The sequence below is a fragment of the Papilio machaon genome, chromosome 27 (assembly GCF_912999745.1).
Source record: "Papilio machaon chromosome 27, ilPapMach1.1, whole genome shotgun sequence".
Lineage (NCBI taxonomy): Eukaryota > Metazoa > Arthropoda > Insecta > Lepidoptera > Papilionidae > Papilio > Papilio machaon.
This window is the reverse complement of record NC_060012.1, coordinates 2,498,818-2,526,176: the sequence shown is the minus strand read 5'-3', so window position 1 is coordinate 2,526,176 and position 27,359 is coordinate 2,498,818. Positions and strand designations below refer to the sequence as shown.

Genomic DNA, 27,359 nt, shown 5'->3' with positions numbered 1-27,359 from the left:
TTTGTGCGATTTCGACACATAGGAATAGTGTTGCTTCACAACATGAAAGAATTTTTCAAATTAGTTAAGTAGTTTCCGAGCTTATTCAATTCAAACAAACAAATCTTTTCTCTTTATAATATTAATAAGGATTAAAATGTTACATTTCATTAAAATATTACATTACATTAAAATGTTACATTACATTTATTATCTCAAGTTTAATATTATTATATTATTATTATAAAATTTCATTGTAAAAATATTTATGTTATTTCAGACACGCCTCCATGTTTGAAAATATCTCACAACACTTTCGAGACTATGGAAAAAGCGAATTGGGAATTTCTCCGATTGTCACTACCTGTTATATGCCAAATGGAATTTATCGAGTTAGTTTTTATCGAGTTTTTTTTTCTTTGTTTAATTGAAAAAACTTCTATTTAAAACTACAACTTTACACGAGAAGTCTATTAATATATAATTTATTTTACTTATATGCCGCCCATTGGTCGAAAAACAAACATAATTCATAACTAAGGATTTTATATTTTTAATTAAAAATACCTTTTTGCACTTAACTGTGTCAAATTTCATGTTGAACGTATCTATTTAATTAGGAAGTAACAAAGCACCCAATAACTTGTATTTCGTGTTTATCTTTACACAGTGAGAACGAAAAAGCTCGTCGTTGGGTAGAGATTAAGGAACGACAGCAGATCTTAATGAAAGAGGCGACGGAGGCTCAGATGCCGGCACACATCGACCAGATCATGAGGAGCGGGTTCACTATGAACGATATTAAAGGTAAGTTTAACACTTTGAATGCGACATGGGGTCTAAACGTCCCATCATCGTCGTATGCGGAAAATAAAACAGTCCTTTACCCTGAATGTACTTAAAACCCAATTTTAAAAGTTTAATTAGTAAATATTTTTTAATTTAATAAACCATAACACTCCAAAAATATAACCTGTGGAACTTTAGGAATTTGAAAACATAAAACTATTATTAGGGTAAAATAGACAGTAATAGGAATATCTGAAATGTACTCCAAAATGTAAATAAATTAAATCGTTTGTACATAACGTTACATACTAAAGTTATTTGTTAAATGTTTTTATTTTTTTATTTGCATTTCGTTCCTCATAAATAACCAATACTATTACCGAATTTTTTACCCATGCTTTTTTGACACCTTTTTTTGTTACCCCGTACCCAAAGGTCTACACTACGATGAGAATCAAGAAGAAATGCCTACAAGTTCCAAAGTGAAGCGACAACCTTCAAGACCTCCTAGAAAGGGATCAATAACACGAGGCGTCACTATTCAGAATTATAATTTGCAACCAGGTTTTTTATTGACCAAATTTGCTGTCATTTTCATCAAAACAAAAATCTCCTTCTATCTGTCTTTCAACTATCTTTCGACTTTGTGTCTCTTTTGTTTATATAACAAATAACAATCTAGTTTATTTAAAACCTAATTAATATATATTTTATAATATTTAACTAACCGTCATTCATTTTTTATTACTACAAGAAAATGTGTTGTCACTAACAAATTTATAAATACTAAATTGGTTTAAATTAATTGGGTAATTTGATGAATCGTATCGAAAAATCTCTTAACAAGGAATCAAATTCTAAACTAATAAAAAAAATTCAATAACTGGGTATATTACCCTAGCAATTAACAGTTGCAACGTTTACAGGACAAGCCAACGGCATGCACCGGTCTACTAGTGAAGCTGAGATGGCCAAATATGAACTCGGAGTAAACAATGTTCAAGATGACAAGAAAGATAAAAGAGGACGGTCACCATTCAAGTATGAATTCATCTTAATTACCACTGTTTATTGAAAGATATCATCTAGAATAAGTTTTTTCTAGATTTTTCGAAAATTCATAAGATATTTTATGCAATAGGTCAGTCATGTCAAAGATAAGGCCCGCGATCGCAATGTGTCACAGAAAGAAGAATCATGTTTTTTATAGCTTTTAGACTTCATTCGATTCTAATTTAATAAATAAAATGTTATAATAATTCAATTCATTTTTTTTACTTTCAATCTGGACCACATACGAATTCAAAATTTAATATATTGCCCTCTAAAATTCAGTTTGACACCTCTGTAATATGTCTAGTATTATTCTATTTTAAATTGTTAGTAGCGGATAATAATTAGTTGGTATTTTATATTAGGTTCTTTAGAAGCAAACGAGGTGAGAGTGGAGAAAGAGCCAAATCTCGCAAGTCCAAAACACCAGATCCGTTCAGCGATACTGAAGTGTCTCCAGACAGAGGCAGACGACCTAATCCACAAATTAGAATATCTCAGGTAAATTGGATTAATTTCATAATATGTTTGTTTCTTCCCATTAGATTAGCACCAGGTTTTTTTCCTTTTAGTAGGTATTTCTTCGGTCATCTTATTTATTTTATTTTATCCAATAAAGTTTTCCCATCTTGTATTCAAATTTACTTCCATTAGTTGTCTTTGAGGTATCTATTTTTTGTTAATGTTTATGTTTCCCTTAAATTAAACATATTTTATTTACTTTATTTTCTGAATATTTATCCATTTATCATCCATCCATTAACACATTTACTGCCGCTACGATATCCTGGTATAAAGTTAAACTCCTCAGAGGAAGTTAGTGGCATTCGATGTGTTAAATTCTTTGTTGACAAAATCAGTTACGTAATCAAAGCATTTTACCTTTACCCTTTTGATTTTACCCCTTGTTTTTGTATGTTTTCTCCCCTAAGGCGAACCAAAGATATAATGGCATGCAAGGTAGACCTAGTCGACCCAATTTATATGGAAGTCAAGGAGGCTTGAACGTAAGTTAATGGTGTTTGAAATTATTTTACTAACACCATTAAAAATTATTTGTGGTTATGACGTTCGTAACCTTTACATTTATATTATCCTAAATTAGTATTAATTACATACTATACTATATATTCTGTACTATTAGCTGTTAGACAATTATTAATCTAACTTTATTCCTACACTTTTTTATTTATTTTATTGTTTTTGGAGTTGCATTTTTACATATATTTACTTAATATCTTTTAACCTAATAACTATTGTAGATGCAAGATACAATATTTTTTTATATCATAAGGTGGCAAACGAGCAAGCGGACACAAAAGTTTGTAATCACAATATTTTGCAGACAAATCTGCAAGTAGCGACCCCGCCTCAAGAACGGAAGCAGATGACAACAACAACGCTCGCAGCAGCCGCTACAGAGACTGTTGGCAATGAGATATTTGACTCCGACTGCTTGAAGCTCATCAACGAATACTTCTATGGCGTTAGGTCAGTACCAAGAAATTCCACCGACATGTGACACTTGTTGTCTCATTCGTCGTCTCTGTTTTTTTTTTCAGATAATGAAAGGGAAAAATTATTTTGTACATGTGCATCCTTATCGTAGAGTTGCATTGAACGTGTTAACTTATTTTTTTGAGCTCTAGAAATTTAAACAAACAAAAACCCTGAGTGTACTTTATAATAATCTAAGAAACGAAACCTCATTCAATAAAATCTTTTCAGTTTTTTACATAGGTATAAATAGGTATACATTATTAGAGAGATTAGATTAGATTCAATATATGTTCTTGGTTATTAAACCAAAAAAGACTTTAAAAGAGGTCAAAACTTACGGCATGATATATCTCTTCTAACATATCGTAACTAATATTTTATGTGACACGCTTCATTTAAGATTTTCAATTAAATTGGCATTTGTTGCAGAATTTTCCCGGGTCAAGATCCCACTCATGTGTACATCGGTTGGGTGACCACACAGTACCATCTTCATTCTAAGGATTTCAATCAAAATAAAGTGATGAAGTCGTCTGTCATCATCACCGATGATTACGATAGAGTCATCGAAAGGTTAATATAATATACATTTTTTATTGGACCTTTTATTAACATGTGTCAATCTGTATTTAGAAATTAGTAAACCACTCGATCTCCGCCCAGGTGGTGCCAAATTACCCGTTATTACGTTTAATTTCTATTAATAAAAACCGTGTGAAAAAGTCGGTCTGGTACATGACTGCTTTTTACTATTTTGGCGACGTGAGCGCAACTAAGTGCTATTCTTTGCTGGTAATGTTGACAATTTTCTGTAAGTGGAACACCGCGAAGTGCCCAGACTGTACAATGTCATCTCTAACCACGTCATATATTCTGTTCGTCGAAATGATATAGTATAAAATATGAATAAATCAATGTAATATTTTTATAATGTTTTTTTTTCTCTGTGTTCAGTGTAAATCGTCAGTCGTGCTACATGGTACGTGCAGACGAGCTGTACAACGAGGTGATGGCTGAGGCTACTGGTAAAGGCGCGTCACAAGGCATGTTCATTGGCTGCTCTGTGGATACCTCTACCGGGACTGTTGCCTTCACTTGTGAGGGAAAAGAAACTAGTATTAAATTCAAGGTATTTTTATATTAGATTTTAATAGACTCTCTCTTGGAATCTTGACTTACGAGTCAGTTTATACTTCTCATTACTTCGTAGTTTATCTTTGTAAAAAAACACTCGTATTTCTTGAGCATAATAAGGCACTAAAAAGTAAACGATAAAGTCGTAGCGATCAAAAAGTTAAACCTTTCTTAAATATTGATCTATTTATAAACGTAGATATCTTAAATTTTGCCAAAAAGATCGCTAATTCTTCATCTAGCATGTTTTCACAACAATATCAATATAGACACGACTTGAAAATTCAAATATTTCTAGATGGAACCAGAAACCAAGCTGTTCCCGGCGATATTTGTGGAAGCAACATCAAAGGAGATCCTGCAGATCGAGCTGGGCAGGTCCTCCAGCAGCCTGCCGCTGAGTGCGGCCGTGTTGCCCACCAGCGACAAGCACGTCATACCGCAGTTCCCACCTCGCCTCAAGGTGCAGTGTCTCAAGCCACATCAGTGGGCACGGGTAAGGTTTACATTCAACTGCATCATATCTTTCAAAATAAATTTACAATAAACTTTCATAATTTATAGACCGATAAATTTATCTGACCCGGTCAAACTAATTTACGATGGCTCACTAGCGCCCTCCTTAATCTTCTTCAAAGTAGATTCACAGGGTTGTTGTTGTGCTGTAGTCAACTCTATCATGTCATGTTCTTTCTTATATCATTTACTATGTCTATGTAGGTTTTATACGTACTGACAGAACTAACGCGAAAACAGAGCTCTTATCAAATACTGAGACCTGCAAATCAGCTCACAGTTCAACGAGTTGACTCACAACTCAGGTCAATTTATTCATGTATAGAGTTTTGATTAGCGTTTCGAAGAACGCGGACAATTTTTCCGAGATTATGATTGATCACTCTGCAAGTCACCTGCTGGCTTATCGGCTCGCACAGTTATAGTAAATTGCATTGAGCTATGAGCTGTCAATTTAGTTGTTGAGTCGCAGCTCAACGGTTCAAGTCTATGTAACTTTTGAGCCTATTCTTGAAAACTAAATATTATATTTGAGCAATAACTCCATGTTTTTTTTAGGTACCAAATCAATCGTTACAAGTACACGCACTCAAACTCTCAGATATTCGCGGCTGGTCCATGTTGTGTGAAGATGCAGTTTCCATGTTGGCATTGCATATACCAGGTAAATATACATATTTTACTTAATAATTACTTAGAAATTTCAGTTTTTTTTGCCACTTATAAAATTATAGAATCTATATATAATATATATAAAAGAAAGTCGTGTTAGTTACACTATTTATAACTCAAGAACGGCTGAATCGATTTGACTGAAAATTGGTGGCAGGTAGCTTAGAACCAGGAAACGGACATAGGATAATTTTTACCCCGTTTTCTATTTTTTATTCCGCGCGGACGAAGTCGCGGGTAAAAGCTAGTTTAATATAAACTTAAATGAATTACATTTAAATGAGTGTAAGGGATGAAGGTACTTTTTTTCGTTAAAATTTTAATAAAACAAATTAATTAACTCAACAGAGGAAGACAGATGTATTGACATTCTGGAGCTAATAGAAATGGACAAACTGCTCAGTTTCCATTCACACACGCTCACACTGTACGCTGCGTTGTGCTATCAGAGCAATTACAGGTGAGCATTTTCAACACAAACTGACTTCTGCAGACAGCATATAGTATAATTATTTTTTTCTTGTAGTTAGTTTCGTTTTGAAATTTACTGTTTATTTTTTTCTTGTGAATCTTTCGGGTATTCTGTGAACCCTAGCAGCTGGACTATTTGGGAGTTACTGATGGAAATTATGCGATCGTCAATGGCTCAGTGATTAAGCACTTGACTTGCGATCTGCAGGTCCTAGGTTCGAATCCCGCCATGTGTTGTGTTTTTCAATTCTCGATTTACATATGTACATTTATCCGACCTTCTTATGATGAAGGAAAACATCGTGATGCTGCACATATCTGAGAAGAAATTCAATGATATGTGTGAAGTCAACCCGCATTGAGCAAAGGTTGACTATGACCTAGTCACCCCTAACTTGGGGTAGCTCCCAGCCCCTCATTGGGGACATATAGTGAGCTAATGATGATGTAAATTATGTAATCTTTATTTTTACTAATTATTGTTATGTATACAGGGCAGCACACGCGCTGTGTCAGCATGTTGACCAGAAACAGCTTTTGTATGCGATACAATCGCAGTACATGTCAGGTCCATTACGACAAGGATTCTATGATCTGCTCATAGCTTTACATCTGGAATCTCACGCTACTACAATGTAAGTATTGTTATAAAAATCCTCAGCCCATATATCGATGGTTCCTTCGGAAACTATCGTATGTTTAAAACACAAATTTTGAAAGAGAAATCTTTAAATACCTACACGATTAATAACAAAGCGTGAAACTAAAAAATGCTTTCGAAATATAACGTTCTTCTTTAAGTATTAAGTTAATTAAAAAAATAAACATAAAACCCTTGTTCTGTATTCATAAAATGTTGTCTTATGATAATTTACTTAGGAGCCAACGATATGTCTTCAACAACTGCTTTGGATATAGAATATGAAATTAGTATGTAAAATAATAACACAATACATGTAGTTATAATGTGATGTGGTTCAGGGAGACTTGTAAGAACGAGTTTGTGATACCTCTGGGTCCCGAGCTGAAGGCGCTGTACGAGGAGGCGGACATGAGGCACAGTCTGCGCTCGCTGCAGACTGAGAGCGTGCGCCCTCAGATGAACATGACTGATATATCGTGAGTATTAGTACTGTCTCATCTTTCTCAAACAGGGTCATTGCAGTCGAAACCCACAGGCCGAAACATATTGTACAACTAAAACAACACTATTTAGTAATTAAAAAACCAAATAACTCCACTAACTATAACTTTAGGACCCTAAGGGGAAAAATACGAAACGAGTGATGCCTCACTTATCAAAATTAGTGCAGTTGACAATTTAAAAAATGGTCCTTTTTGATTTCACCAAAATCCAGTTTATAAAACTTGTCTGTGGTTTTGGTTGAGTTCTTGTTTGTTGGGTGAGCTACCAAAATTAGTTCAGTTATTTAGGCTATAGAAGATCACAATTATATTGACAGACCAGTATATAAAAACTGACATACGAGCGATATTACTTTGCCCGTATGAGACAAGCGAACTGACATTCGAACAAACATTCTGTCGCTACAAGCTATATATGCGACATCGCTACACCTTTGTCATTTATCCTACAATGAAGCTTCTCTTGTGGCACATCTCTCATCTTCCTATATCAATGTTTCCAGTGAGAAGATAACAGACATCAGCAACCTGTATTCACCATACTTCCCACTGGAAGTTGTGCGCGAGTTTGTGATGCAGGCGCTCGCTGACGCTGTCGAAACCAACCAAGTACACAACAGAGACCCCGTGGGGGGCAGCAACGAGAACCTCTTCCTGTGAGTGTACTGTACAATGGCGAGACGGCTATTGCATCGGAACTTTACTCGTCAAATGATCTATTGAATAGCTCATAGTCTGTTTGCTCCACTTTGTTATCTTTGTTTATAAATTTACTAAAACTATGAATTATATTTTTTTTCAGTCCCCTTATAAAGTTGGTGGATAGACTGCTACTTGTAGGAATGATGCGTGACGAGGACGTGGAGAAGTTACTCATCATGATCAACCCTGAGACCTGGGATCCTACATTTGATAAAGGTAAGTCATGGAACTCACATACAAAATATCTTGAGTAATGAAAAGAAAAGTATTTATTTTATAAAATAACCATGAGTTATTCGAGATTATTGGTTTATAATAATAAAAAAAAAATTTAGAAAAATAGCCTATGACATACCCGCATATATCAGCTACCTTCACGTCAAAGTCCGGTCAAAGTCAGTCCAGCCGTTTTGGACATTACCTAGAACAAACATGGCATCACGGACAGACACAGCTATTTTAAAAATTGTATAGATCAAGTTTTTCTTTTTAGTAATTTCTTGTGTTTTCCTTTTGACTTTTTATTTGTTTTTTTTTTATATTTTTGTTCGCGCAAAAATATTTGAGTAAATGCTTTTATTTGTGGAGACCTATTATTGGCTATGTTTGTATTAATTACTGTTTTACCTACTTTGTAAAAATAGCTGATGGTCTTCCTAGAGATAAATAATCATTAAATACGATATTTTTTTATCAATTTTACATACAAACAGTTCACCTTTATTAATATACAGGGTGTCCGGGAAAGACGTGTACAACGGACTACCAAAAATTCTTTGGTCGAAAATATAACTATTTGGACCCAACTTACCTCTATCCAATGTTAGCCGCTAGAGGTCTTTAAAGTTTGTAAATGGAGCTTTAACTAAAATTGTCCCTTATTATATCAGAAGGCAAAGACGAGCACCGCAAGGGTCTGCTGCACATGAAGATGGCGGAGGGCGCCAAGCTGCAGATGTGCTACTTGCTGCAGCATCTCAACGACATCCAGCTGCGACACCGCGTAGAGTCCACTATCGCCTTCGCACATGATTTTGTAGGCGATCTCCAAACTGACCAGCTCAGGTACAGTTTCCTTATATTGTTCTTTATCATCTCCCTTTCCTACCAGTGTGGAACTCTATGTCTGATAGCTCCAACATCTTCCAAATCGATCTGTCTTCTATCATTTCTGTCACTACCTTCTTGATCAGGCCTCTCTTAACGCAATTCATCCATCTCGTTCTACACCTATTATGATCTACATTTTTTCAAAATGTCTTTATACAAATGTTATGGCAGTGGATAGTCACAATAAGATATACGAAATAAAATAGTTTATTAGTAGTCGAAACAAATCAAGACATGCCACACGAGCGTTGCGATGACGCACGACTTTTGTCTAATTACATTAATTCACGATATTTTAGTACTTTAATGTCTGGTATAAATTACGTCAGTACAGTAGGACAGTAGCGCTGGCCTGGCATGAATGTTTGGACTCACTGGCTCCAGTTAGGTTTAACAATATACTGGTTACCAGCCTGGAATACCAGCGCTGATTTGAGTGCTACTATCCTACTGTATTAACATAATGTAAAGCAAACATTATACTATATTGCACATACATGCCAGTGACGTCGGGTCTCATTGAATTGTGATTTATTTAATTTTAAATAATTTTATTTATTGTTATTTTCAGACGTTACACAGAGATCAAACAGTCGGATCTGCCGAGTGCGGTGGCGGCCAAAAAGACGAGGGAATTCCGTTGCCCGCCCAGAGAGCAGATGAACGCTATTTTAAGTATGATAATAGTTTATTGTTCAAAATATTATTATTGTCAAAGAAAAATCAATTTCATATAATACTGAACTCGAATAATAGAGTCGGAAATAGGGCATGAATTTAATTGATGTTTCTGAAGAAAAAAAATGGTTATTGTGAGAAAACTATAAAAGATAGATATATGCTATCGCGGACTTTTATTTAGCACATTTAAAGAGCTATAATTCTTCTTTACATCATTTTTATGTAGGTCTTATAGTTTAGCCTACATAAGCGCTGAAACCAAAAATGTCCCTAATTTTCGCAACGTATTTTGAAGCTAAATTCAAAATCTACTAGTCTTCTAGTTATTTTAAAAAATAAACAAAAAAATGGGACCCGTCTGCAAGCACTTCCTTTCGATTAAAATAATTTTTATCAAAATCGGACCACCAGGGGCGGAGCTTCGCGGTAATACACATAAAAAAAAATACAGTCAAATCGATAAACTTCTTCTTTTGAAAGTCGGCTAAAAATGGAAATGTAATTTATATAGATTTATTTAAACAACAAGAATTAGTAAAAACTGCACTTTACTTGTTACTTTGTTATTTTTTGTCATTACTTTCATATTTTTTTCTCGTCTCTCGTAAGGTTTCAAACATATGGAAGAAGAGGACAAAGAGAACTGTCCATGTGGTGAGGATCTGATCGCCAGGATGAACGAGTTCCACGAGAGCCTCATGGTTCATATATCTCTCAACGCGCTGCAGGAACCTGATTCTCAGGTGAAATACGTAAAATCATACTATCGTTTAGAGAAATGTCACGCAAACGATGTTACGCGAATGCACACGAATATTGTGCGTGTGGGCTCTCTCTTATACTTGAAATTTTTGTGACATAATTTTGTTATGTGTCTAAATTGTCAGAAATCGTTTAAGAATTAAAATGTTATGATAATGTAATATATGTAATATATTACTTTGACAAGTATGGCGATATGTTTTTTTTTAGAGATTTTGGTCTCAGAAACCCACCTTAAGTGTTCTATTCATTAATTGACTTTTTTTTCAGGAAACGACGGAACCAGAAACTAAGCCTGGTGCGTTTGGAAAATTGTACAATATTATTAATACAGTTAAAGAATTGGAAGATGAACCAAAGGTCAGTTTTTTTCACTGTCTCAAATATCTTACAGCACATATTCTTCGTATATCCTTAATAAATGTTATATTTTAGGCTATCGAAGAACCACCGAAGAAAACTCCAGAAGAAAAGTTCCGTAAAGTGCTCATACAAACAATTGTCAATTGGGCGGAGGAATCGCAAATAGAAACACCAAAATTAGTTAGAGAAATGTTTAGGTAACATAATTATTATTTAAATAAGGCTAAAGGTTTAAATAAAGAAGATAATAACCCTGAGTCCTTCAGTGTGGTTTTAGTGAGAGAAATCTACACTTAGAGAGATGTTAATAAATCTTTTCTTTACCAGTCTGCTGGTCCGTCAGTACGACTCTATAGGAGAACTGATACGAGCGTTGGAGAAGACATACGTCATCAATGCGAAGACCAAACTGGACGTAGCCGAGATGTGGGTCGGTCTCAGTCAGATCAGAGCACTGCTGCCTGTGCAGATGAGCCAGGAAGAAGAGGAACTCATGAGGAAGAGACTATGGTAAGTATAGGAGAAATCAAACATGATGACTGCTCGGATGTAAGGGAGTAGGAGAAGACCTTGAGCCAACAAAAAGATTGACACGGACGATATCTAATTTAAAAACAAATGTTTATATTATTTAATTAATCTACAGGAAATTGGTGAACAACCATACATTCTTCCAGCATCCAGACTTAATAAGGTAGGTTGAAGCATTTTTGTCAACAAGTTTTATCTTTATAGAACCAGACCTTGAGAGAGAAATGAGTACAATTGGATATACAAAAGGCTTAAGAACAACTAATAGATAAAAACTGGCTTCGTATAATTCTTTCATTTTCACTGTTTAACCTTAGAACTTTGATCGCATCGTTGTGGTTATTTCATAAGTAATTTTATAATGTTTACTGTCAGAGTGCTGCGCGTGCACGAGAACGTGATGGCAGTGATGATGAACACACTGGGGCGACGTGCGCAGGCGCAGTCTGACGCGCAGCCCGCCAACCCGCCCGCTGCAGATGACACCAGCAAAGAGAAAGTAAGTATACATCCGTCTTAAGTTTACGTTTCACAAGTGACTGAGTCTTTATTTTAATTATTTGTTTGAAGTTTTTTTTATGGTCTTTACTGTCCTATTTTAGGGTTTATTGAAAATCGGCGCTACATTATCCGCCGCAGCACTTGCCGAATGGATACCTTTTCTTTTGAATAAATGTATTTCTTTCTTTCTTCCTTTCTTTCTATCTTGGAAACATGCTAGAGTAGAATGTATTTGTATGAGTGAAACAGCTGTACTATTCATCTCTTTTCTTCCTCATATGCACATTTTAAAATTCAAATCTGTTTTGTGTTCTTATAAAAGATTACATACTTGTTTAATGTAAAAATCTTCAAATCTGGTTAAATTCATTTAACTAGCAACATTGGCTTAACAACCCGTTTTTATTATTAAAAGTAAAATGAGGGTGGATAAAAAAAATCAGATTTGACGTTAGTGATTAAGCAAAATTGTTCGCTCGCTGTTTATTTCAATAAAATTTTAAGTTAAAAGTGTAGTTATTAACATGTTTGGTCCTTCTAGAACCGGAATGTGAAAGTGTAATAAGTGTAAAAAACAATAGTGTAAAAGGCTAAGTGCTAATTACTGCGAGTTGGTAAGATTAGACTGTAAATATTTACTTTGATTTCGTGCACCGGTGAGGTTATAAACCTTTATGAACTATTTCACAAACTTGGACATTTAAACAGTGTGTAATTAATTTTGGACTAATGATACTTGGACTATAATAATATTTAGAAAGTGATTTGGACTAATACAATTACATTACATGAACATTTGTGATCAAAACTTTGGTTATTAAAAACTGCTTATTTATATAATCGCATATTCGCCAGATATTGATTACTAGTGATTTAACTTTACGTAAATTGAGTATATACGGGAAAGTGGACATTGAACTTATTTTGTAGTGAATGCGCGTCATAAACGTAAACAATGGCTCAACTTTGTGAATCACAAAAAACGTTATCGGAACGTATTTTTAAGTTACAAAGTAATACTAAAAAGACGTCTAAATCAAGATACACACTTGGCTATCTACAAGCACGGTTAGAAACATTAGAAAGTTATTGGTCTAAGTATCAAACTCAATATGAGATGATTAAATCAACGGTTACGAAAACTGAACTGGAGCAGTTACAATTTAATGCCGAAAGTCTATACGAGACAACTGAAGACATATATCTAGAATTTAAGGGATTATTAAAGGATTATTTATTGGAATTTTCGAAAGGTCAAGGTCAATCACAATCAAATAATAGTACGCAGAGTTTTTTAGCAACTAATGATGGCGAGACCACCCCGATTAGAACTAAATTACCTCCTTTATCGATTCCAAAGTTCGCCGGTAATTCTAACGACTGGACAAGTTTTAAAGATTTGTTTAAGGCTCTCGTACATGACAACGTGCATTTAACAACGATTGAAAAACATCATTATTTAAAAACGAGTTTATCGGGAGAGGCTGAACAACTTCTAAAACATTTTGCACTTACGGAGGCTAATTACGATAAGGCTTGGAGCACACTTGAGAGTAGATATAATAACAAACGTATGATTGTCACTACAATAATTAGCCGCCTTTTAAATCAAAAGAAGATGAATACAGAATGTTTTAAAAGCTTAAAGGAAATTTTAGATACTACGAAGGAATGTTTGAATTCTCTTGATAATCTCGGCGTGGATACCTCCACATGGGATGCAATTGTCGTACATTTAGTTGTATCCAAATTGGACTTAGAAACACACAAACAATGGGAACAGTCACTTGGATCATCTCAAGACATACCCACATTTACCATTTTATCATTATTTTTAGAAAATCGTTTCCGTTCCATGGAGATGGTAAATGTCACCCACAAAAAAGACCAACCGCAGAAAAAGGACTTAGTTAAAAATTATACAAACCAGAAACCCACAAATATGAAGTCATTTGTCACAGAAGTAAGCAGCGAATGCACTTATTGCTCAAAAAACCATTTTATTTGCCATTGTAAAGAATTCGCCGCATTAGATCTTCCTCAACGTCAGGATTTTATTAAGAAGAATGGCATTTGTTTTAATTGCCTTGTAAAGGGTCACTCCGTTAATGCGTGTAGGCAGAGCACCACCTGTAGAAAATGTAGTCGACGACATCACACTCTGTTGCACTTCACAAACCCTAACAAGACCACATCAGTGCCAGAAAACGATGCAGCAACACCCAGTACACCTGAAATAAGTCAAACCACATCAACCGTCGTTTACAAGACTGAGGTTGACAGCGACAGTGAGGAAGTAATATTGGCAACCGCACGAATTGCAGTGAAGTCGAGGAACGGCGACACGATAGTCTTGAGAGCACTGATTGATCCGTGATCGCAATCAAACTTTGTTACTGAAGCGGCAGCTCAACTGCTTAATCTCGAGCGCACTTCGATCAGCGGAAAAATTACTGGCATCTCATCTATACCGCTGACAACCAAGTCACAAGTTACGTTGAACTTTCATGCTATCAGAAATCCATCACACATGATCACAGCTAAGGCGTACGTCCTTAGACGAATAAATTCAAAATTACCATCACAAGAGCTCCCACCAGATACCTGGCCTTCTTCTGAGATTTCAGATCTTGCGGATCCACACTTTCACAAGCCAGGATCTATCGATGTGCTTCTAGGTGCAATTGTATATGCGCACATTATTCTTGACGGAATAATAAAACGCAATGAATCTCTGGTCGCTTTGAACTCAAGATTGGGATGGCTGGTTAGCGGCGAAGTGGCGCAATCTGGCCATCAGTCACACAAAGTAGTTGTTATGCACACACAAGTCGAAGTTGATCAGTTACTACGTCAGTTTTGGGAGATCAATGAAGATTCACCAAACGTGAAGCCTCTGTCAAAAGCTGAAAGGCAGTGTGAAGAGCATTTTAAGAAAACTCACACTCGAAACACTGACGGTCGATATGAGGTTCGCCTACCCTTCAAGGACGAAGACGCTCCAAATTTAGGCAACTCCAGACAACTTGCTTTGAAGCGCTTACATCAGATGGAGAATAAGTTTAAGCGAATACCCGAATTTCACGAAGAATACTGCAAGTTCATGAGGCAATATGAGTCACTCGGTCACATGGAGATAGTACCTGAAATAGAGAAGAAGAATAGAGCTTATTACTTACCACATCATGCTATTCTTCGTGCTTCGAGCCTCACTACAAAGTTGCGCGTAGTTTTTGACGGAAGCGCTAAACCTGTAGACGGAAACTCACTTAACGATGAGTTACTCATCGGCCCCCCGCTGCAACAAGATATACGAGCTTTAGTAACACGGTGGAGACAACATAAGTACTGCCTAGTAGCTGATATACAACAAATGTACCGACAGATACTTATCTCAAAGCAAGACACTGATTACCAGAGAATCTTGTGGCGCGAGTCATCGGAAGACCCGATCCGAGTGTATCGTTTACTTACCGTCACATATGGCAGTTCATGTGCTCCATATCTTGCCATCAGGACACTTCATCAACTTGCAGAGGACGAACGTGGAGAGTTTCCTGAAGCTGAACTTCTAAAAACTGATCTCTATATGGACGATTTGATGACGGGCTCATCTACAGAAGAAGACACTCAACGGCTTCAACGTCGCTTAACTGAACTGTTTAAACGTGGCGGTTTTCTTCTTCATAAGTGGTCGTCCAATAGTGAAACGGTTTTAAATGAGATTCCCGATTCGAAAAAAGCGTTAAAAGGTTCAGTGAATATTAAAATGGATGATTCGGTGAAAGCTCTGGGCATAGCCTGGAAACCACAAAGTGATATATTAGAACTGGTAGTTAACTTACCTCGTGACAACGACGTTGTTACAAAACGAAGTGTGCTATCTGCGATAGCTAAAACGTTTGACCCTCTGGGTTGGCTAGCACCTTGCGTGGTTGTTTTATTATAAAATATTTATGCAGAAGTTGTGGCTAGCCGGCCTGGACTGGGACTCTGAACTTCCTGAAGACCTGAAATCTGAATGGCAGAAGTACCTGACTAATTTTGAACACATGCAGGCCATTCAGCTTCCACGTTGGTTAGGGATTGCAAATAATGTAAAAATTGAATTGCACGGCTATTGTGACGCCTCTTGCGCCGCTTACGCTGCGGTTATTTACATCAGAGTCATCACGGACAATGAGATAAAAGTAAGTCTGGTCGCAGCCAAAACAAAGGTCGCTCCCGTTAAACAGATCTCATCGCCACGTCTTGAACTTTGTGGGGCAGTCCTGTTGTCTAAATTGATAATATATGTCAAATCTAGTCTAAATATTGATAATAATTGTGTATTTGCTTGGACAGATTCCACAATAGTTTTGGCTTGGTTGCGTAAAACTCCAAATACTTGGAAGCCATTTGTTGGTAATCGCACTACCGAAATCTTGAATGTTACGAATAGTAGTCAATGGCATCATATTAAGTCTGCGGATAACCCCGCGGACTGCGCCTCACGCGGTATCAGTCCTGACGAGCTGATGCAGTCAAAACTATGGTGGGAAGGTCCAGCCTTTCTTCGCGAGTCTGTTGAGATTTGTTACCCTAATTTCGATATACCTGAAACCACAGTCGAAGCAAAACCGAGAGCAAAAGTCAGTTACTTATGCACCTCTGAACCCAATGCATGTACCATGTACCTTAATAGATACTCAAATCTGCTTAGACTTATACGTGTGACAGCCTATTGCTTTCGATTTTTTCGGCTATGTAAAGATAAGGTTCTCAAAAGGAACGATAACATAAAACTGACATATCTCACTACTGACGAAATAAACAATGGATTAAAAACTTGCATACGAATGTCACAGTCTGTTTACTTTGAAAGTGAAATAGTATTGTTATCACAAAGCAAACCTATCCCAAAAAATAGTAATCTTTTACCTTTGAATCCGATCCTAGACAATGAGAAAATTATTAGAGTCGGTGGACGTCTTGTAAATGCTCAAATACCACCTGATATGAAGTCTCCTATAATCTTACATCACAAATGTAACTTAGCAAAGTTGATTGTAATTGATGCTCATTTAAGAACTCTACATGGCGGAAATTCGCTCACATTAAATGTTATTCACCAAAAATATTGGATCCTCCGAGCAAAAAACTTGGTAAAAAAGATTTTAAGATTATGTAAACCTTGTTTTACCCAAACTGCACGACCTATGACTCCGTTAATGGGTAATTTACCACAGTGCAGAGTCAATCCGTCACGCCCGTTTTTGACCAGCGGCGTAGACTTTTGTGGTCCATTTACTCTGAAACTGTACTCTGGTAGATGCACCAAAACTTGTAAAGCTTACATAGGTGTTTTTTTGTGTATGGTTACAAAGGCCATTCACCTTGAGCTGGTTAGTTCACTATCCAGTGCTGCGTTTTTAGCAGCTTTCAAACGTTTTACTTCCCGACGTGGGCATTGTAAAGACATCTGGAGTGATTGTGGGACTAATTTAATAGGCGCGTCCAAAGAATTAGACCTCGCGTTCAAAAACAGCAAATCAACTGTCGTTGACGAAATTGCCCAACTGTTAGCTAACGACAGCACAACATGGCATTTTATTCCTCCTGGTGCCCCTCACTTCGGAGGACTGTGGGAGGCAGGAGTTAAGTCCGTAAAAGGACATCTGAAACGCGTCGTAGGCGAATCCCGCTTAACATTCGAAGAGTTTTGCACTCTGATCACACAGGTCGAGGCTTGTGTTAACTCTCGGCCTCTTACGTTGATTAGTTCTGCCGTTGATGAACTCCCGTTGACTCCTGGTCATTTTTTGATTGGCGAAGCTCCTGTTACTATCCCTGAAGAAAGTTTCGTGGATGCTCGACCTGACTATTTAGACCGATGGCAAAAGGTGCAACGTATGGTACAAAGTCTGTGGCGACGTTGGCAATCTGAGTATCTTACTATGTTGCAACATCGATACAAATGGTCCCAGAATCACCCCGACATAAATGTTGGTACGGTTGTCCTAGTGAAAGATGATCGTTTACCTCCAGGTAAATGGCTTTTGGGACGAATTGTGGCGAAGCACCCGGGAGCAGACGGTGTAACGCGTGTAGTCTCCTTACAATTTAAGGATCGTGTGTTTAAGAGACCAGTTACCAAACTGTGCCCTCTGCCTCTAGCTGCTTCAGAGCCTTAGTTAAGTTATAGTTTATAGTCTTGTGTTGTAAATTCTCACTCTATTTAAGTTAAAGTTCAAATGTTTGTATCTCCCACGGTTAAAGGACCCATATAGTCCTTGGGCCGCGGCATGTTTAATGTAAAAATCTTCAAATCTGGTTAAATTCATTTAACTAGCAACATTGGCTTAACAACCCGTTTTTATTATTAAAAGTAAAATGAGGGTGGATAAAAAAAATCAGATTTGACGTTAGTGATTAAGCAAAATTGTTCGCTCGCTGTTTATTTCAATAAAATTTTAAGTTAAAAGTGTAGTTATTAACAATACTCGTATGTACATGTAAGTGGGTAAAAAATAATGTGTTAAAAATATGATTTAATGTTTTCAGGACACGTCACACGAAATGGTGGTAGCGTGTTGTCGCTTCCTGTGCTACTTCTGCCGCACTGGCCGACAGAACCAGAAGGCGATGTTCGACCATTTCGACTTCCTGCTGGAGAACTCCAACATCCTACTCTCCAGACCCTCACTCAGAGGATCCACGCCGCTCGATGTCGCTTACTCTAGTTTAATGGAGAACACAGAACTTGCACTCGCGTTGAGGTAAATAATGAATTGAAGAACGAATTCTAAACATTACCGTATTTGATAGATAAACTACAATTTACGCTAAATCTTGTAAATTCCAAGATATTTCTGGTAAAAACACATTTCTCACATCAATTCACGTCATATTATCTTACAATATTCACAAGATAACTAAAAAAATTAAATATCGTAATGGCTACTATGTAAGGAAGTTCTCCTGTTCATTTAATTTAGGCTTTCAAACGAAACAAACGAACATTTAGTGTAAATACAAATGTCTCTACAATGGATGATTCAGACAAATTACTGCACTTGTATTGATTGTTTTTATATGACTTTAGGGAGCACTACTTGGAGAAGATCGCGGTGTACCTCTCCCGCTGCGGGCTGCAGAGTAACTCAGAACTGGTGGAGAAAGGCTATCCAGACTTGGGCTGGGACCCAGTCGAAGGTGAAAGATATCTCGACTTCTTGAGGTTCTGTGTATGGGTAAGTTAATTAAAACTTACTATTAATACTGCTTATTTTACAGCCGCACTAAAAGCATTAAATTGATCACTAAGGGAGACCCTTAAAGGTCTTTTACTCATATTAAATCCCAACAAAGAGAGACAATGTATGTAGTAGTGAACTATATAGTAAACAACGAATGTCACTTGAAACAGATATTTATATTTCTGACTGAACAGTAGCATATATATCTCAAGATTGGCTGACTGGTTGACTCAAAGTCAGGAAAATCAAAGATAAGTAAAGTAACGGATGTTTGTGTCAATTTAAAAAAAATCTATTTAACAGTTATAAGGAGACGTTTTTATAGTATCTGAAACTTAACTCTTTTAATTTTTTCTCTATTGCATAGGTAAATGGAGAAAGCGTAGAAGAAAACGCAAATCTGGTTATCCGTCTACTTATCAGAAGACCGGAATGTTTGGGACCTGCGCTAAGAGGTGAAGGTGAAGGTTTACTGAAGGCAATCGTTGACGCCAACAAGATGAGTGAGAGGATCGCTGATAGAAGGAAATTGAGGGACTTGGAGCAAGAGGGCGACATCAACGTAAGATTTTTTTCTAATATTAAATGTACAGTGTGAAATGAAAACATTTTTTTAATTTTTCTAAATTGGTCCTTCGAGTCAATTCTTAACGAATAACAGAAATTATAACTTATTCAAAAAAAAAAATTTACACAAACTAAAATATTAAACTGAAACAAAAAATATAACTAGTACACCATATACATTTTAGATCCGGCTCGAAGGACCAAATTCATTACATATTATAGAATAATAATTTAACTAAAGTATTGTTTACAGTTCAGTCATCCACTGCCGGAGTCTGATGATGACGAGGACTACATTGACACCGGCGCTGCCATACTCAACTTCTACTGCACACTCGTAGACCTGCTGGGTCGCTGTGCGCCTGACGCTTCTGTCATAGCTCTTGTAACTTACTTCTAAATACTACTTAATTATATGAATTCTCTAAACTAGAATTACTTATCGCTAATATTTGTTCTAGGGTAAAAACGAATCTCTTCGTGCGCGTGCGATCTTAAGGTCTCTGGTACCGCTGGAAGATCTGCAGGGTGTCCTCAGTCTTAGATTTACATTGAACAATCCAGCGGCTGGAGAGGAACGACCCAAGTCAGGTAAGATCCTGGAAACCTGGTACATATTTAATTACTGTATTTATGTTGTTGTTTAAAAACAGGACCTATTTAACACACTTATATGAAGTAACTAGTTGTCGCACGCGACTCCGTCCACGCGGTATAAAAAAAACTTAATTAGTAGCCTATGTGGTCTTCCAGTTCATGTTCTACATCTATGCCAAATTTCATCGAGAACGATGAAGCCATTCTAGAAATACCTTCGATCCATCCAACATCCGTCCATCCATCCATACAAACATTTGCATGTATAATATTAATAAAATAGATTCATAATAGAAAATGACTATTAAAAATGTTTATTTTATTGTTGTTGTAGACATGCCCTCCGGTCTTATCCCCGGACACAAGCAAAGCGTTGGTCTATTCCTTGAGCGTGTCTACGGCATCGAAACTCAGGAGTTGTTCTATCGTCTTCTAGAAGAAGCTTTCTTACCTGACTTGAGAGCTGCTACCATGTTAGATAGAGTGAGTCCTTTATATACCTTTAATGCGATCTTGGTAGAATGTAAAATTTGAATAGCACAAGTTACTCGCGAGTAAATACTTCAGTTTGGTCGAATCAGCTCTTAATGTTGTGTTATTTCTAATATGTGATAAAATCTGTTAAAGAATGACGGCTGCGAGTCAGACATGGCGCTGTCAATGAACCGCTACATCGGCAACAGCATCCTGCCGCTGCTCATCAAACACGCCAACTTCTACAACGAGGCGGAGAACTACGCCAGTCTGCTGGACGCCACGCTGCACACCGTCTACAGGTATCATTGTAACACAATATATTTGTATTGACATTTTTATCACATACTAGCGGGCGTCCGCGACTCTGTCCGCCCGACATTAAAAAAACTTAAGTAGCCTATGTGTTCTTTCAGACTATGTTAAACATCTGTGACAAATTTCATCAAGATATGTTGAGCCGTTCCGGAGATACCTTTAAAGATCCATCCATCCATCCATCTAAACATTCGCATTTATAATAGTAAGATTTATGCCAAGTTGATCTGGCTCGAAGGACCATCTTTACATTCGCTGATTCTATTAAATTACTTTTTTCTTTGTAATTCGATCTTTTTAACGACCTACTACTACTAACCTACATTAGAAATGTTTATGTAAACTTTCTAATATCATTATAATATTTCAGATTATCAAAGAACCGCATGCTGACGAAAGGTCAACGCGAGGCGGTGTCAGACTTCCTGGTTGCGCTGACATCCGCGATGCAGCCCTCCATGCTGCTCAAACTGCTTCGCAAACTGACCGTCGACGTCTCCCGGCTCTCTGAGTACACCACTGTCGCGCTTAGGGTAGGTTTAACTGACGTTAGGTAACTTTATTGTATATACTCTGCAGCAAAGTTATTTTGGGGTACTGTTCGAATTTATAATTGATCAAAATGAAAAAAATTAAAATAAGTTTCTTTCATGTACTTAACTATGCAACAATAGCTATTCATTTTATACAGTTAGCAGTCCTTGGGTGTAGAATTATGCCACATCAACGCTAAGGGACTTTTTAGTTGTCATTAAACAACTTTGAGTGTGGCAGGAAATCATTTGTGAACTAGTGAGTGTGGCAGGAAATCTTTAACGACTGGGAGTATGGCAGGAAATCGTTCAATTGAGTGATGATGTAACTGCGTAGTTGCTGACGCTGCATTACGAGCGGTGCGCGAAGTACTACGGCAGCACTGGCGGGCAGGGAGTGTACGGCGCCTCCTCCGATGAGGAGAAGCGGCTCACCATGATGCTCTTCTCCAACATCTTCGACTCCCTCAGCAAGATGGACTACGAGCCGGAGCTGTTCGGGAAAGCGCTGCCTTGTCTCATCGCCATTGGTCTGTATATACATTGATACATCTTGTTGTCTCTGTTTTTTGTATAGAGGATGAAAATGATGACTCTGAGAGAGATGATAAATATCCCCTAGAGGATGAAATCTATCCCGTTGGTATACGCTGATGCGGTAGTGCCATCACCAAATCGAACACTGCCGAATTCTTTTTTATTTATTTGCAGTAAAACTATACTGTACCGAGTTCAGAAATAATAAAGTTTTCAGAATAAAGTCAATAAAACGATGGCCCCTAAATAGACTATCATAAGTCACAATTTTATCACGTAATTAATCATATTAATGTTTGCCATAAATTAAACTAAACAAGTGTTTTTTTTTTCATATGAAACTTTACCTCTAAATCGGTTTTTTGTATTGTTATAGGTTGTGCTCTACCACCTGATTATTCGCTGTCGAAGAATTACGATGATGAATTTTACGGGAAGGAAAATCAAGCCACAGGTAAGAAAAATAATATGTCTTCAAATCATAAACATTTCATAAATATGTTTGGAATCTAAATTTTATAATGGCTTGATATTAAGTTCTTCTCATTTATGCCTATATTGTTTTATTTAGTATGCTCTAGATATTTATGTCGAACCTGGATGAGTGATCGCGAAACTTTTTCCTCCATAAGCGAGAAACTGCTTTGAAAGAAACCTTTATAAGCGAGAAAAATATCGCAGTCCCTTGAACTTATCCAAGTTCTAAGTGCGACTGTATCATGTACTTTGATATAAACAGGAGCAGACAACCCGCAGTACGACCCGCAACCGATCAATACATCTTCAGTAGCACTCAACAACGATCTCAACACAATCGTGCAGAAGTTCTCTGAACATTACCATGACGCGTGGGCATCCAGGTAAGTAGTACTGGGAAAAGATTTGTATTGACACATTATGTCATCCCGCAAATTCTTTGACTAAACAGAGACAAAAATATGTGTCAAGTGTCACTACAGTCGTTACTTGTTACTTGAAAACACCAACAGTAACCCAAACGTGTATGCAAAGATTATGAACTTCTGTTTAGCACAGTCGTGACTCCTCTCTTAACTCTTCCATATTCATACTTCTATGCATTCTGTTTAGTGTGCTGAAGGCTTGATAAATATAAAATTTTGTTAAAAACTTTCTCTATATAGTTGAAACTTTTTTAATAGGAAAATCGAGAACGGTTGGGTGTACGGGGAATCTTGGTCCGACAGTCAGAAAACGCACCCCCGTCTCAAGCCCTACAACATGCTCAATGACTACGTAAGTTAAATGGGTTTGAAAGAGATTTTCACTGTCGAAACATTCCTACTAAAACATATTATATTTGAAATTCTGTCTGAAAAGGAAAAATATTATATATTTTTATAATTTTTTTCGGTTTAAACATTCAATAAAAATTTAAAAAAAACCAGACGAATTGATAATCTCTTTCTTATTGTAGTTTCTAAAAATGGATCTATATTTACTATATTTACCCAACTGACCAAGTCAGTAATGTTTTCACGGTATGTATGTAGCTTTGTATGTATGCTAATTCCATTAGAACCTTCGCTGTACTGACCTCTTTTAGTTTAAACGGCTGGTCATCAATTCATATTCTTCCCCTGAATGGGCCTAGTTTTACATTCAGTCTAATTGTTGGGTTTAATATTTAACAGGAAAAAGAACGTTACAAAGAACCAGTGAGAGAATCTCTGAAGGCGTTGTTGGCTATTGGTTGGTCTGTGGAGCATTCGGAAGTGGACATTCCCAGCACCAACCGCAGCTCTATGCGACGACAGTCGAAATCGGGAGGCGTGAGTATAGCTTATTTTATATTTATATTTATATGTTAAAATTTAATTATATGTTTGTCACTTACTATGTATCGTATGAGTGTAATTGTTTTACAATTTTGACGGTTATTTATATTTTAGTCAGAAAATTAATACTTAATTTTTTATTTTATAAATCATTGTTTAAACGACATTCAAATCTGCTTCATTTTATCTTATCAGAGTATTAGAAAAGGTCACCAAAGTTTTCTAAATTTAAATTTAGTTATGCTACAAAACAGAAAATTATTAGTTTTTTTTTATTTATAGTTTATTATTAATTTACTTTATTGTTCATGCGATCAGGAGGTGGAAATCGAGATTGAAGTGGTATTTAAATTTGTATTTATTAGTTTTAAGAAAACAAATACCATTTTTATTTTATGAAGTTAAATAGTGAACTAGAATCTACGTCCTAATTATTATAGGATAAGTAAATTTAATACCTTAGTTTAAAACACATGTATTATTTTACTCTTATCATTCTAGAGAATGAAGTAAATTCAGTCGAATCTGGATATGCGAGACTCTAAGGGACCGCGATATTTTTCTCACTTACCCGAGTTTCTCGCTTATAGAGGTTTCTCTCACCCAAGTTTCCCGCTTATAGAGGTTTCTCTCACCCGAGTTTCTCGCTTATAGAGGTTTCTCTCACCCGAGTTTCTCGCTTATACAGGTTTCTCTTACCCGAGTTTCTCGCTTATAGAGGTTTCTCTCACCCGAGTTTCTCGCTTATAGAGGTTTCTCTCACCCGAGTTTCTCGCTTATACAGGTTTCTCTCACCCGAGTTTCTCGCTTATAGAGGTTTCTCTCATCCGAGTTTCTCGCTTATAGAGGTTTCTCTCACCCGAGTTTCTCGCTTATAGAGGTTTCTCTCATCCGAGTTTCTCACTTATAGAGGTTTCTCTCACCCGAGTTTCTCGCTTATAGAGGTTTCTGACTTACCCGAGTTTCTCGCTTATAGAGGTTTCTCACTTACCCGAGTTTCTCGCTTATCCAGATTCGATTGTAATAGGAAGCACTGTTTAGAAAACCTACAATCACAGTACCTTTAGTCCTTTTTAATGTTGCCTATTAGGCGAACATTTTGATATTTCAGAAATATACCTGAAAAGTACCAGGGAAATATAAAAATATTAGTGTCTAATTTTAAAGTTTTATGTGTCCCCCTTTTTATAGTGAAAATGTTCCACAAACAGCATGTGTCACTGTGTTTAATACACTCTGTCATTGAACTTATGTGGTACAACCGAATTTGATCTCTAAATCGGTGGTTTAGAAACTAATTTTGCTAAAATAATAACAGGCGTAAAAAACACTGTTACCCTCACACATTCAATCATTTGGTTACCTAAAACAGATCTTTAAAGTAGATTTTTTTCTTCAGCGACAATTTAACGTATCTAAGAGTTCAGTGATACCGATTTAGAGATGATTTTGTTTCCTTCAATGAGTTTTGTTAACCTGAATGTTGTTTCATATTCCCGCATCGTTTCACATTCACTACAGCGAGCGCCCGATATTATTGTAAGTACAAACACATGTCAATGTTATTTGCACCGTAACCAAGAACATAAAAAACCTGGCACTTCAAGCTCCTTCTTTATAACATCGCTTCCTAATATGTGCAAATGAATTAGTTCTGTATTTTTCCGGAAAATGACGAGGTTTTTTATATTCCTGGTACGGCTGTATATTTAAAACATTTAACATTCCACATTTAGGTGTGTAATACTGGTGTTATTTTTGTGTAAAGCATCTCGAAATTTGGAATAAATGTTATCAATAAACGTATGGTAATAACTTTTTCACTAAGACATATAATAAAGGCTGGTATAAACCATTTTTTTTTTGCTTTTAAATTCACATAATTGTTAATTTTAAGGTTTGCATATATTTAATTATAATATAACTTAATTACCTAAAAGTTTAAAAAATCTTTAGCCTTAACTTACGAATTTTCATTACCTTTACTTACTTATTCTTAACTCTATTTATGTAAAGAGAATGTGAGGGATGAATTTACGTAGTATCGAAAGTGTTAGCAATTTATATATAACATAACCTAACAATTCGCAGACGGATTCGGCGACACCATTCAACTACAACCCTCAACCAGTGGACATGACCAACTTGACATTGTCCCGAGAGATGCAGAACATGGCGGAGAGACTGGCTGAGAACGCACACGACATCTGGGCTAAGAAGAAGAAAGAGGAGTTAGTTGTTAATGGAGGTAAGACATTGTGTGACAAACATGTGTGAGGCGTTGCCGTCACCGATTGCTCTGTTAGAAAATATGATGTAAAACCGACATGAGAGAAAACGGAGTCAGTTTTATTTAATGACATGTCTGTTCTATTAGTAGTCTATGGTAGAATCATTTTTGCCCTTTTCCAAACGGAAGATCGGCTCATTACTCATCCATACATCTCTATCAGCCATTATTTGAATTTACTCTCTTTCTATACTCTATATATATAATTTACTTCTCTTACACATAATCTATCCATACATCCTTCGATGTTTCTGGAAGAAAGTATGGTTGGCTTATGTGCTTATTTTATTTGATGACGTCATAACATGGCGCAGGTTTTACGCATACTTTCGTATTTAAAACATTAAATACATTCACAATATTCCAGGTGGCATCCATCCTCAGTTAGTACCCTACGATTTACTGACAGACAAAGAGAAGAAAAAAGATCGAGAACGTTCTCAAGAGTTCCTCAAATACCTACAATACCAGGGCTACAAACTACATAGACCAAGCAAAGCCACACAAATTGACACAGAACAGACCACTACTGGTGTAGCAATAGAGCTCAGATTTGCGTACTCGTTACTCGAGAAACTTATACAATACATCGACAGAGCTACCATCAATATGAAGTTATTGAAACCGTCTACAACCTTCAGTCGAAGACCAAGCTTCAAAACTAGCACTAGAGATATCAAATTCTTCTCTAAGGTAATTATAAATTAACAATTAATTAGTATTTATAATTTATTATGCACTTAACTTTTTTATTCTGAACTAAATATTGTACCTTCATTTTCTTTCTACCTACAATTGACTCTATCGTAAGGACCTAACCTGAAATGTAGTAGCAAAGATTTTGTCTAATACATTTTTTTCCTTTATCTTCCATAATGCAAATCTGTCGTTATTCCTCATAATAGTGTTACGTTTTTAATCTATTCCTTTATCTATGTACTATTTTAATACATTACAAGCAACACAAATCGGAAATAAAGTATTTCAAGAAGGTATTTTGTGACATTTTATAACATTCATACTCATTTGCTTTTTTAATTTACAACGCAATGAAAGAATAAAACATAGACTAAGTCATTGTAGAGTCGGTGTTAGTAAC

At 36.3% G+C, this 27,359-nt stretch overlaps 1 protein-coding gene across 14 annotated transcripts in view; it reads left to right on the top strand.

Moving 5' to 3' along the window:
• Nucleotides 1–27,359, top strand: part of LOC106707973 (ryanodine receptor) — a 90,859-nt gene that overhangs the window by 35,812 nt on the left and 27,688 nt on the right. For 7 of the 14 annotated variants that reach the window (XM_045684805.1, XM_045684795.1, XM_045684798.1 and 4 more), the window contains 40 exons: nt 260–371; nt 650–786; nt 1,204–1,332; nt 1,695–1,809; nt 2,187–2,322; nt 2,754–2,828; nt 3,167–3,312; nt 3,751–3,894; nt 4,276–4,450; nt 4,754–4,951; nt 5,530–5,635; nt 5,992–6,103; nt 6,609–6,749; nt 7,096–7,233; nt 7,764–7,916; nt 8,063–8,178; nt 8,853–9,027; nt 9,644–9,747; nt 10,363–10,496; nt 10,786–10,875; nt 10,951–11,075; nt 11,206–11,388; nt 11,525–11,572; nt 11,785–11,908; nt 18,454–18,668; nt 18,995–19,142; nt 19,516–19,710; nt 19,969–20,100; nt 20,177–20,306; nt 20,647–20,795; nt 20,940–21,088; nt 21,475–21,637; nt 21,975–22,167; nt 22,551–22,628; nt 22,914–23,034; nt 23,335–23,428; nt 23,827–23,964; nt 25,492–25,509; nt 26,062–26,218; nt 26,628–26,953. In XM_045684805.1, coding sequence (XP_045540761.1) covers nt 260–371; nt 650–786; nt 1,204–1,332; nt 1,695–1,809; nt 2,187–2,322; nt 2,754–2,828; nt 3,167–3,312; nt 3,751–3,894; nt 4,276–4,450; nt 4,754–4,951; nt 5,530–5,635; nt 5,992–6,103; nt 6,609–6,749; nt 7,096–7,233; nt 7,764–7,916; nt 8,063–8,178; nt 8,853–9,027; nt 9,644–9,747; nt 10,363–10,496; nt 10,786–10,875; nt 10,951–11,075; nt 11,206–11,388; nt 11,525–11,572; nt 11,785–11,908; nt 18,454–18,668; nt 18,995–19,142; nt 19,516–19,710; nt 19,969–20,100; nt 20,177–20,306; nt 20,647–20,795; nt 20,940–21,088; nt 21,475–21,637; nt 21,975–22,167; nt 22,551–22,628; nt 22,914–23,034; nt 23,335–23,428; nt 23,827–23,964; nt 25,492–25,509; nt 26,062–26,218; nt 26,628–26,953 — 5,522 coding nt within the window. The remainder of the gene's footprint in view (nt 1–259; nt 372–649; nt 787–1,203; nt 1,333–1,694; nt 1,810–2,186; nt 2,323–2,753; nt 2,829–3,166; nt 3,313–3,750; nt 3,895–4,275; nt 4,451–4,753; nt 4,952–5,529; nt 5,636–5,991; nt 6,104–6,608; nt 6,750–7,095; nt 7,234–7,763; nt 7,917–8,062; nt 8,179–8,852; nt 9,028–9,643; nt 9,748–10,362; nt 10,497–10,785; nt 10,876–10,950; nt 11,076–11,205; nt 11,389–11,524; nt 11,573–11,784; nt 11,909–18,453; nt 18,669–18,994; nt 19,143–19,515; nt 19,711–19,968; nt 20,101–20,176; nt 20,307–20,646; nt 20,796–20,939; nt 21,089–21,474; nt 21,638–21,974; nt 22,168–22,550; nt 22,629–22,913; nt 23,035–23,334; nt 23,429–23,826; nt 23,965–25,491; nt 25,510–26,061; nt 26,219–26,627; nt 26,954–27,359) is intronic. The other 7 variants (XM_045684803.1, XM_045684800.1, XM_045684806.1 and 4 more) reach the window with 3 other exon arrangements.